Below are 12036 nucleotides of genomic sequence, written 5' to 3'. Positions count from 1 at the left end.
ACCATGCTCTACCTGCCCTATGCTGCCTGTGTGTGCCATACTCTGCCTGCCCTATGCCTGTGTGTGCCATACTCTGCCTGCCCTATGCCTGTGTGTGCCATACTCTGCCTGCTATACCCTGCCTGTGTGTGCTATACTCTACCTGCCCTATGCTGCCTGTGTGTGCCATACTCTCCCTGCCCTTAGCTGCCTGTGTGTGCCATACTCTGCCTGCCCTATGCTGCCTGTGTGCCATACTCTGCCTGTCCTATGCCGCCTCTGTGTGCCATACACAGTACATACAATGTCTGAGGTGTGAACAGGTGAACAATGTGGGTGATTACAGCCTGAGCCTGGGGTGTGAACACTGCAGGGGGTGAACAATGCAGGAATTAACAGGTGTGAACAACACAGGGGATTACATTTTTAAACAATACAGGGGGATTACAGCCTGAATCTGAGGTGAGAACCATGCAGGGGGCCAGTTAATCTCAGTACTGATACCATTTAAAGCTTACTTAAAGGTAAGCCATCAAAGCAGCCAGACAGGTGGGGGGCCACACAGAGGGGGGGGGGGTCGCGGGCCACGCCAGTTGGACAGCACTGTTGTAGATAATAAAGTTGGCTGTAGCAAGCAATGCCAGGGAGCAGCTGCTAGGGCAAACAAGGTTTTGAGCTGTATTAAAAGGGGCAGAGATTCACGGGAGGAGGGGGTTATTCTTTCCCTTTACAGAGCGATGGTAAGGCCCCATCTAAATTATGCTGTTCTGTTTTGGTCTCCAGTGCTCAAACGGGACATTATTGAATTAGAGAAGGTCCAGAGAAGGGCAACTGAGCTGGTAAAGGGTATGGAAAGTCTCAGTTACAGGGAAAGACAGACCAAGTTAGGTCTGTTTACACTGGAGAAGAGGCGCTTAAGAGGTGACATGATAACTATGTATAAATATATAAGGGGATAATAACCTCTCTAATGATTTATTTACCTGTAGGTCCTTACAACTGACACGAGGGCACCCACTCCGTTTAGAAGGGAGGTTCCATTTCCACTAGTGAGGTTCCAGTTCCACTACTGTGAGAGCTGTGAAGTTGTGGAATTCCCTCCCTGAATCAGTCGTACTGGCTGATACATTATATAGCTTTAAGAAGGGCCTGGATGGCTTTTTAGCAAGTGAGGAAATACAGGGTTATGGGAGATAGCTCTTAGTACAAGTTGATCCAGGGACTGGTCCGATTGCCATCTTGGAGTCAGGAAGGATTTTTTTCCCCTCTGCAGCAAATTAGAGAGGCTTCAGATGGGTTTTTTGCCTTCCTCTGGATCAACCTGCAGTTAGGCAGGTTATTTATAGGCATTATGGTTGAACGTGATAGACGTACGTCCTTTTTCAACCTAACTTATTACGTTACTATGTACATAAAAATTCCATTTTCATTAAACGGGTACATGCACTTTCACTCTAACTGCAATGTTCACTCTAACCACATTAATTTAGTACTTGCTTGGACTCACCCTCTGTGTTGCGCACACAATTTTTAAAAGGCCCCATAAAAGTGGGAGGGCCAAACACTGCTTTTTCAATTCTTCATATCTTTTTTTATCTCGCTAATGAAAACATTTTAGCAGTTATAATGTTATCTGTAAATGAAAGTAGCATCTGTCTGTTTATATTCTCTGCATTCTGACTTCTGAAGCAATGTAGCAGAAGCTGATGACCAACCTGAGGAAATGACTTCTGCTATATTGTTTCAAGAATCAGAACCAATACAGAAGGGAATAAACAAATGTTTTTTGCACCTACAATTACCAATACCTTTAAACCAATTTCAAAATAATATATATTGTATATTGGAAATTTAATTTTGGTATATTTTTATGGTATATTTACAAAATTCTTACAATGTATACAAGTCAATTATGTATTAATCTGGCCTTTTGTTTTGGGACCCCTTGGGCAGCCTTTCAATAGACTCATCATGTGACTATATGCAATGGCAGTCAGGCTGCCAGGACTGAAAAGCTTTTGGCAGATGCTTCCTACTGGAGCACATGGGAGGTGAATGGCAGACCTGAAAACCAGCAACCCTTCCCTAGCTATCTGTGGAATCCACCCTGTGTCACTGTCTTTAGACATGAATGAAAGTAGCTTTTTTAATTTTGAATTTAAAATGGACATGGGTTAAACAAGATTCTAACCTCCCTGTTAATTATAGCAGGAGCATTTACAGTTGTGTTAAATATAGTAACAGCCATAAGATCTTTTTTTATTAACTGGATGCCATTTAGATGTTTATCAACCCAGCTTTAAATGCCACAGGGTTGTGCTTGATCCACACACAGATAATTCAGTCAATGACTGACCTTCCTTTGCACACACAAAACAATAACCCTTTCCTGTGGCAGATAAAACAGAAAACCAAGCTATATACCTACAATACATGCCTGTACCCATATAGCAGAGGAGACACTTTTGATTTTGCTTCTAGGGGTTAAATATCCGCTTCTGTAGGCAACAGATATCCAGCCTGATGTCACTTTATTCTACTGTATCCAGGGTAAGAATAACGCAATGTACAATAACTGCAGAATTAGCAGTGGAATTCACTGGATGAAGCAATGTTACTCACAGCACCAAATGTTTATAGTTTCCAGGCAGACTCTCAGTGTTGCCAGCCATCCAGATTTCCTCTGAAGTCTCACAATTTAACCTAAAGTCTCCTGGAATGAGATCCAAGCATTACAGCTTCTTGCATTGGGGTCCCACTAAGGATAATTTAATTGGCAAAGTTTATCTGTCATTGTCAATTACATGGAGACCTTTGGGTATAAAGATCTGCAGTATTATAACCAGCATTGCAAAGCTACCGTCACTCTTGAGATGCTTGATCTCACCACGAGTGCATATTTATTCTTAAGTAAAGTGCTGAGTTAAAGTGTTAGGGCTATATACATTTAGAATAATAAATAAATAACACTGACTGGTTACTCCTACTGAGAGTCCAGTTGCTGGAACTGTTAACCCATTACACAGTTGTTTCTATGAAACAGGCTGAGAACCTAAATAACTGTCAGACCTTACATAAATCATCAGTCATGTGGAATACGGATGTCTAGTGTTTCCAAGTGTTACATATTGAGCTCATTAATGCATCTGCAGACCTAGAAAACAAAAATCCTTTGGAAACTCTATAAATTTACACGTAATCAAGTCCATTGCCATATTACCAAAAAAAGAGAAACTAATAATAGTTATAACAAAAATGAAATAGCACCCAACTATAAATCAGATTTAGCGTAGCTAAACATAAGAAAAGCTACTGTATGAAAAAACCTAAGGTAGCTAGCAGGCTCACTCACCTTACAACAGTTGCTTTTCTAAAAGTAAATAAATCAATGACCAAGTCAATAAGGCTCCCTTCTTGCACATCAATCTGTGCTTGAGTGGGGTAATCCTTGAAAATAACGACAACATTAGCCAAGTAAGCACTGCGTTAGCCTGGGTGCTGCATAATGTCAATTTACATATAAATAAATAACAGTCTCCTCAAGGTTACCAGCCGGCAGGGTAATTGCCCTTCATTCCTTGTTAAAACAGGAGAGTTTTCCCGAGTACAGGCTAAAAGAATAGGCCCACTGTGGTGTAAGTTGGTTACTCCCAAAAAACACTGCACCTGTGCGTGCCACTGTAACAAGCACAGATGAAAACTGCTCCTATTTCCAGGAACTGTCCTAATTGCTGAATATGGAATTTTGACCCCAAAAGTAGCCTGTGTTTGTAGAAAGTAATATCTACACTGAAGTACATCTTATACTGCCCAGTGGCACAGTTCAAGCTATTTGTCAGAGATGACCAACCAGCAGCCCTGCTATTATAATTAAAATACATTTCCCAGCAAAAATCTGCATTTCAGCCTCCAGTTGCTGGAGAGCTACAGAATAGCCATCCATACTCTAAGCTGCAGTTATGGATAGTGTAATTACAACAGGCAGGTTGAACCTGCAGGCCCCAGCTGTTGCTCAATGGCAACTACCAGCATGCTTTGTTGGACACAAGAAGCTTCGGTCCAACCACAACTGGAGGGCTACAGGCTGTACCTCAGTCGATTTAAAACACAACTAAGTTGGAACAACCAACTGACTTGTCAGGTCTGACAGGTAAGGGAATGTATTCCCACTTAGCACAAAAGTCAAAAGGTGCCCTGGCCCAGGGTCAGTGTGAAGCCATGTACAGATGGAGCACACAGGTTTGGAAATGTTGCTGGTGCTTGTTCATTTATATGGTATAACCACAAAGTAGTGTGATGCCTCCTTCCAATCAAGTCAATGACAGGAAATGGGAGAGTGCTCCATCTGTATGCTGCATGTAAACATGCCATGGACCAGGTGTCACACACCAAGTGCCTGATGATGAAAAGACCTATGAACTCACCTGGATGTGGCATGGTGATGGTTTCATTGGCATTACTGGAGCCCACGTTATAAATGAGCACAGCAGAAGCATTCTGCAAGGCGGCATGCTTTATTTTATCCCTGTATGTGCAGTTCCCCTTGGGAATAAGTGCTACCCATCGGCTGGCATTGGCTGGCACTGAGAACTTGGTGGCCGGGTCACAGGCCAGCCTGTCCTGCGGGGAAGAGGGCATCACCGCCAAGCCCCAGGCATCCTGCTTGAGTGAGTGCTCCCCGTACCTCCCGCACTCACTCTTCTCTGTCCTCCACTGGTGGCTTAGTGGATCGGTGTAGGTGATGTTGACGAAGGCTGTGTACCACTCCTCCTTCTCGGCCACGGTAAAATCCAGGCAAAGCAAATGGACGAAGCAGAAGGACAGCAGCCAGGTGGAGAGAGCAAGGCTGCGGCATGCTTGGATGAGAGACATTGCCATCTTTCTTTCCCCCTGCTCGCTCTCCAGCTTGTCTGCCTGCCGCTGCTGCTGCTGCTGCATATGTCACAGCCGGAGACTGGCCTTTCATTGGCTGCAGCACCATTCGCTCTCTCCCCCACCGCCTCCTCCGTCTCTCTCCAGACAATTTCTTTTTTATTATTAGAATGGGGGACGCAGGCTAGCACACTCACAAGGGCTTCCCCTCTATTTCATTCGTGATTTCATTTATGGATTATTAACTTGGCGGGAATGAGGCACAGCTCTTACTGAAGGGCTGCAGAGGATGATGAGCCATTGCTGGAGGTTACACAGCACAGCAGTGCAGCTTTTGTTTGGCCCCTGCCTATCTGTGCCCTCCTCCTCGGCTCTCACACATCAGTTCTACACAGGAGGAGTTTGTGGTAAGAGGGGTTCAGCTGGCATCCTGAGACTGCCTGGCTTTTTGCCTGGGGAGGGGGCAGAAAGGATACCCGGAGCAGTGAGTTACTGCGGAAGGGGTCATGACAAGTAGGCACAATCCTGGCCGCTAAGGGGTTAAAATATAATGGATTAGTAGACGTAGTAAAGGTGGGGTGGAGCAAGTGGGGGAATTTGAATCACACAGTGACAGGAAGGGCATCCATTTTGTGGAGAAAGTGAAAAGAGCAGCAGGATAGGAGAGAAACTCTTCCCATGACAGAGACACAGGAGCTTTAGGCTCGGATTTCAGCAAAGACAGCAGCACAGGGAGTGGATCCAGCAGCAGCCGGTTGCCTCGCACAAGAACACCCCATCACCCTGAATGTCTGAGCCCCTGTCTGACAGCAGCAGCCCCCTGAGCAGCACATGCAGCACAAATGCTTCCCGTGAACATGCAGCGCAGAGAAGGGGTCAGAGAGGTGGTGAGGGGGAGTCTGAAGAGAACATGAGCAGTGGCTTCTCTGAGCAGCGTGGGTGCAGGCAAGAGGGAGGCAGCCAGCAGCATGGAGGATTTCAGCTGAGGGAGATGAAGAGGGGGACAGAGTGGCCAGCTCAGCAGTTAGTTGTGTGTGGGGGTGGGGGGTGAGCATGGTGACACCTATGGGTATCTGGGCTGGGGGGGGGGGGGGTTATCTCCTGTTCTTATGCCTCCACAGCTATTCACAAAGCACAGAATCATACAGCATCAGGAGATAAGGACAACAAGCTCTGACACTGGGAGCAAACTATCAGGATACAGCAGTTTTGGCAGGAACATTAGGATTGGGGTTGCCTGCAGCATTTGTGGCATCTCAGGTGGCAGGTGAGTCCATTATTACACAGGGCACCAGTGCAGGGGGGTAGTGAATCAGCAGGGCCACAATTTGAGGGGTTTCATGGTAGGTTTAAAGAAGCTGTTATCTAGATAGAAAGCAGGGGCATTGCAAGTATAGTACATGCTAGCTGTAGTATGGGAACCCTGGCAGCAGCAGTCTTCTCCAAGTAACATAGTAACTTAGGTTGAAAAGACATGCATCAAGTTCAGCCTTTTATGCCTATATAAAACATGCCTAACTGCTAATTGATCCAGAGGAAGGCAGCCCCCCTACCCTTCCGTATGCAAGGTTTGGGAGCAGCCAGTCGGAAAGAGCTCATAAGGAAGAAGGTGAAGGCAGGAGGAGATACAGGTTGATTCTAAGGACATTTAGAAAGTGGCTTCAAGCCTTTTATATAATGGCTAGTGTGATTGGAGAGAAATACCCGCAAAACTGCTCTTAAAAATAAACTGTGAGTGGTGGAATTTTACTATGGTGAACTTTACACTGACAAATCTGCCCCTATGTCCGAGGCATATAAGCAGTATGGAGGGACTGCTTGGTTGAAATATGACAAGTAGTTCAGTCAGAGTTCAGCTTACATTTAAGTTGAGTAAAAGGTAGGTTCATGTGGGTGAGTGTACATTTTGTTTTCCAGTAATTGGTTTCAATTGTTAGGTGCTGGCCATTGTATGGGTGTGCAGATATTCTTACATGTTTTTGGCAGAGAAAAGAGCATGTTTAAGGCCCTGTGTAAGTTGGGTGTGAAACTGAGCATGTAACTCCCTATAGCCACACCTAGGGGCTGATTTACTAACCCACGAATCCGACCCGAATTGGAAAAGTTCTGACTTGAAAACGAACATTTTGCGACTTTTTCGTATGTTTTGCGATTTTTTCGGCGTCTTTACGAATTTTTCGTTACCAATACGATTTTTGCGTAAAAACGCGAGTTTTTCGTAGCCTTTACGAAAGTTGCGTAAAATCTTGCGATTTTTCCGTAGCGTTAAAACTTACGCGAAAAGTTGCGCCTTTTTCGTAGCGTTAAAACTTAAAAGGTGCGAAGTTTCGCGTAAGTTTTAACGCTACGAAAAAAGCGCAACTTTTTGCGCAAGTTTTAACGCTACGAAAAATCGCCAGATTTTACGCAACTTTCGTAATGGCTACGAAAAACTCGCGTTTTTACGCAAAAATCGTATTGGTAACGAAAAATTCGTAAAGACGCCGAAAAAATCGCAAAACATACGAAAAAATCGCAAAATACCGATCTTTACGAAAAAAACGCAATCGGACTCATTTCGACCCGTTCGTGGGTTAGTAAATCAGCCCCCAAGAGTCACGTATGTCTAAAGGTAGTGTTCTCATAACAGTGGCTGATGGTTGTTATTTATATTGATGTTTTTAATAAAGAATTTTACCAGCATGTAATTAATAAAGCTGTGGCAAAAATATTTCTATTGGAATGTAAAGTTTCTGTAGTCTGTTATTTCTAGACCACTAGTTGGGGAAGGTCAAGTATTTGTACCTGCCTTTGTCATGTGCCTAGTGTGCTCTGACCTCAATGTAAATAATCGGAGTAACTGCAGCTGCCTGGAAAAACATTTCAGTTACAGTAGTTCGATTTCATTTTGTGAGCAAGCTTCAATAATATTGTCTGTTTTACATCACACTGAAGGTTTAGTGTTCATATAACATATTTTATTAGGAGTAAATGTTCTTCTTTGTTCTGCACCCTTATCTGTTCTACATTTCTACGTGTACCACAGACTATACAAGCCTCAGTGTAATTACGTTCCGATATATTGGTTTGTGTTATTGTGAGGTGTTTGCTTTAATCTTGTGTATATTTAGAATTCCTGCTATAAATTGTAGTTTCAGAGTTGGGGACAAGCATGCAATGAGCATTAAGACTAAAGTAAACTTTTCAGAATCTTTTCTGCTAAAATTGTGTTATTTAGCTTAGTTAGTATTAAGTAGCTAATATACACTTTTCATTTAAGGGACATTAATTTTTAATGAAAGGAACCAGTTGGATTACAATTTATACAGAAGCTGTTACGGTGAGTATTTTTAGGGCACTGCAATTCCATATGTTTTTAAGGAGTTAGGCAGATATTCTAATTGGTCTAGTCTAGGACTAGGGTGTGTTTCCTCTGGTTTGTACTGCTTATGACCTTTTTTTACTTCAGCAGTCACAGTTGAACCTGCATTTGGATCTGTACTGGTACTATGCAAATGGGAACAACAGTAAAGGACATTTAAAACCTACCCTGATATCCAAACCTTGCCTTTACTAAATGGGCGGGGGGTGCACCTTATTTTTACAGGCCAGTCAGCAAACTTTTGTGTGAAGTTACTCGCAATGTCACTGCTTGACTACAAATTACTGGGCCTTGCAGCAAAAATTTTTTAGAGCCCTCTAAACTTCTGAAATAAAAATTTTTTTATAAACATATACTGAAACTGAAAATGAGTCTGTATCTGACTGGGCCCCAAGGGGTCACAGCTTATGCTACCACAACTGTTATGCCCCTGCCCACAGTGAATCCCAATAAAAAATTTTAACAGCTGATCACTCCCTAGCAACAAAATAGCGTTTGGTGACATACCTTACAATCTAAAGGTGGCATACATGGGAAGATTCGCTCATTTGGCGAGGTCGCCATTCGATCGGATCTTCTTCCAAAATGCCCACCTAAAGGGTGTTTAAAAAGTTCAGTTTTTGCCAGGCCTCTATTTCTGATTTTCTCAGACTCCCTATAATCTAGTATGGTACCTATGGATTGGAGTGAAGCTGTTGTAATTACAATATTTAAAAAGGGATTATGATCTCAGCCTTGCAATTATAGACCAGTAAGTTTGATCTGTGGTGGAAAACTTATCTGAAGGTTTGTTAAGGGATCACATTCAGAATTGTGTTCTGGTGAATGATATAATGAACAATAAGTATGGATTTATGAAGTCATGTCAGACAAATTTGCTTACTTTTTATCATAAGGTTAGTCAGAAGTGAACAGGGGGGTTGCAGTAGATGTGATCAATTTGGATTTTGCCAAAGTGTTTGCTACAATGCCCCCACAAATGACTGCTTGCTAAACTAAGGTCTGTTGGTCTTAGTAATATTGCTTGTACATGGTTAGGAAGCTGGCTAAATGATTGTCTACAGAGGGTGGTTGTCAGTGGTACTTATCTACTTTTGAGTAGGGTTTTACTGGGATCCCTCAGGGTTCTGTATTAGGTCCACTTTTATTTATCTTGTCCATTAACAAGTTAGGGGAGGTATTGTATGTAATGTATCAGTGTGCACATCTGACACTAAATGATGCAGCCCAATCAATTCCATCCAGGATATGGCATCCTTACAGCAGAATCCTAAAAAACTGGCAATCTGGCCAGCAAAGTGGCAGATAAGATTTAAATTTGCTAAAAGTAAGGTCATGCACTTGGGAAGTAAAAATATGCAAACCACTTAATGGGACAATGTTAGGCAAATCCATAATGGAGAAGGACCTTGGAGTCCTTGTAGATAATACATTTGCCTGTAAGCAATGCAGCTACAGGAGCTGTATTAAAAAGGCCATAGATTCATGGGAGGAGAGGGTGATTATTCCACAAAGTGCTGGTAAGGCACCAGCTAGAATATGCAGTACAGTTTTGGTCTCCAGTGCTCCAGAATATTATTGAATTAGAGTCCAAAGAAGGGCAACTAAGCTTGTAAGGGGTATGGAAAGTCTCAGTTACAAAGAAAGAGAGGAAGAAAGGAGGTTCTGATTTACTGTAAGAAAAAATCTTTTTGAATATTAAGAGCTGTGAATTGGTTGTACTAGCAGATACATGAGGTAGCTTCATGAAGGAGTTGGATGGCTTTTTAGCAAATGCAAAAATACAAGGTTACTGAAAATAGTTTTTTGTAAAAGTGATCTGGGGTCTAAAAATTGAAGGGTCAACTAGCAGTTAGGTTTCATTTAGACATGAAAGGTTGAACATGCAGGATATGTATGCCTTTTTTCAGCTTGTTACTATGTATATAAATTCATTCAAGCACAGGAAGACCATAGATTGTCTTCTGGATATGAATAATCTATAACCTATAAAGCACTGCAAAATATGTTGGTGCTATATAAGTAAAGCATAATTATAATAATATACAAAGTTTGCAGAAAGTGCTTTGGTTGGTATGAAATCTAGGACCTGGCACTCCAAGGCGGCAGTGCCTGAACTGAAATCTCCTAAACAAACATAATAAAAATAATGCAGGTTGAACTACAAAGTGTCTTCTTTTTATAAATATAAACATTCCCTTAAATGTTAACACCACTGACAGAAATTAAAATGAGCTGCGCAAAAAGAGGTCATTTTCACTTATTTGATGGTTGCAAGCTAGCATTATGAGCAATTACAGGCTATGAGCCACTACAATCAGATTATTGAGAGAATAACAGGATATTACAAAACTAAACAAACACAGTCTCCCCTGTCCTTACAATGCAGCACAATTGGTGCTATATTTATAAATATATATATATTTTTACTCTCAAAGGTTTTTTTCTATGGATATAAACACATGCAGTCTAACTCCACTTTAGGTACAATATAACTCCCTTACACATGTTTTATAAACTTATACTGGAATGCAGGCTGCTGTGTTTTGTGCTATGTTACTCAAACATAGGTCACTTACACTGGTATCCCAAAAATGTGTTTGGCTGCAGAAACTGTCCCAAGAGCCAAAAAAACAACTTTATTTATGACTCTACAGCAGTAGTTGAAGTACAAAAAATCATATGTGTTGATTATGCCCCTACATTAAGAAACTAAAACACAAGGGTATATTCACAAAGCTAGTGTAAAGTGCAGAATTTTCACCTAATCTGCCAGGTTTCTTTTACCCTCAGTGCCAGTGCTATTTCACTGAATTCCAGGGTATGTGCAGAGAGATGAAGTGTTTTTTCATATTGTACACAGATCCAAATTAAGGTGGCAATGCTGGTGGTATTAAACACACAAAGGTAGCTCTAAAAGCGCCAGCTATGCAAGGCATGTGTAAATTCCAGGGCTCACCCTGGCATCCCTGCATACATTAATGTTCACCTTGAACTTTAGCAAGTTGCAAGCACAGGAAATATAGAGACACAGGTACATTTGTGAATTGAATATATGCAATTTTGCACCTTACCTGTTATAAATGATTCTTACAGCACAACAGCCCTGAAATCCATTGCAAATAGTTGTTGTTTACTCACACTAAATAGGTTTATTTTTCCTGCAAACAAAGTTCATTTTTAGGATTCCAGAATAATTATGGCCACTGCAAAATTTGCATGTACCACATCTTGTGTTTGGAGCAGAAGTTGCCACCTTTTCATAAATGAAAGGAGAACTAAACACAAAAAATGAATATGGCTACTAAAGTTTCAGCATTTCTATAGTAATAATGACCCAGGTCAGTTGTGACAGGAGCTCCCCATCTTGGATTCTATTAGAAGTGTCTACGACACATGCTCAGCGCACTTTTGGCAGCTGTTGAGAAGCTAAGCTTAGGGGTCATTACAAATTATCTGGCAGAATTTTAAGGTTTAACTGTTTTATAAGCTGATGCTACAAGGCATGAGGCCATGTTTTCAGAGCTGTCATATAATGTGAAATTAAATAATTTACTAATCAGCCTTATATTGTGAGTCATTCCCTAAGCTCAGTAACTAACAGCAGCACAGAGCATGTGCACTGATCAGCAAAAGAGAAGATGGGGAGCTACTGGGGCATCTTTCGAGGCACAGATCTTCCCTGCTAAAGGGCTATGGTTGCCTTGGGCTGATACTGCAGCACAAAACATAATATACAACATTTCTAGCCTACTTCTTTAATTATATAATTGAGTTCTTTAAGATCAAGTTGCAACAGCATCTATGTGGACAGAGTGTATGGC

The 12036-nt window shown here is 41.9% G+C and overlaps 2 protein-coding genes across 3 annotated transcripts in view; one reads left to right on the top strand and one right to left on the bottom strand.

Annotated features, from left to right (window-relative positions):
* Window positions 1-4874, bottom strand: part of rnf150 (ring finger protein 150) — a 79524-nt gene extending 74650 nt beyond the window's left edge. The window contains 1 exon segment of the mRNA NM_001142081.1: window positions 4404-4874. Coding sequence (NP_001135553.1) covers window positions 4404-4857 — 454 coding nt within the window. The 5' untranslated portion in view covers window positions 4858-4874.
* A 302-nt stretch (window positions 4875-5176) lies between these two features.
* The window catches only part of znf330 (zinc finger protein 330), a 32087-nt gene continuing 25227 nt past the window's right edge, over window positions 5177-12036 (top strand). Inside the window, exon 1 of one of the 2 annotated variants that reach the window (XM_031898118.1) lies at window positions 5177-5258. The gene's annotated coding sequence lies outside the window, so the exon portion shown is untranslated. Of the gene's footprint in view, window positions 5259-5957; window positions 6119-12036 lie in introns of those variants that run through there. The other variant, XM_012960095.3, reaches the window with a different exon arrangement.

The sequence above is a fragment of the Xenopus tropicalis genome, chromosome 1, assembly GCF_000004195.4.
Source record: "Xenopus tropicalis strain Nigerian chromosome 1, UCB_Xtro_10.0, whole genome shotgun sequence".
NCBI lineage: Eukaryota > Metazoa > Chordata > Amphibia > Anura > Pipidae > Xenopus > Xenopus tropicalis.
Note: the sequence above shows the minus strand (reverse complement) of the source record. Positions and strands in the feature narration are given on the sequence as shown.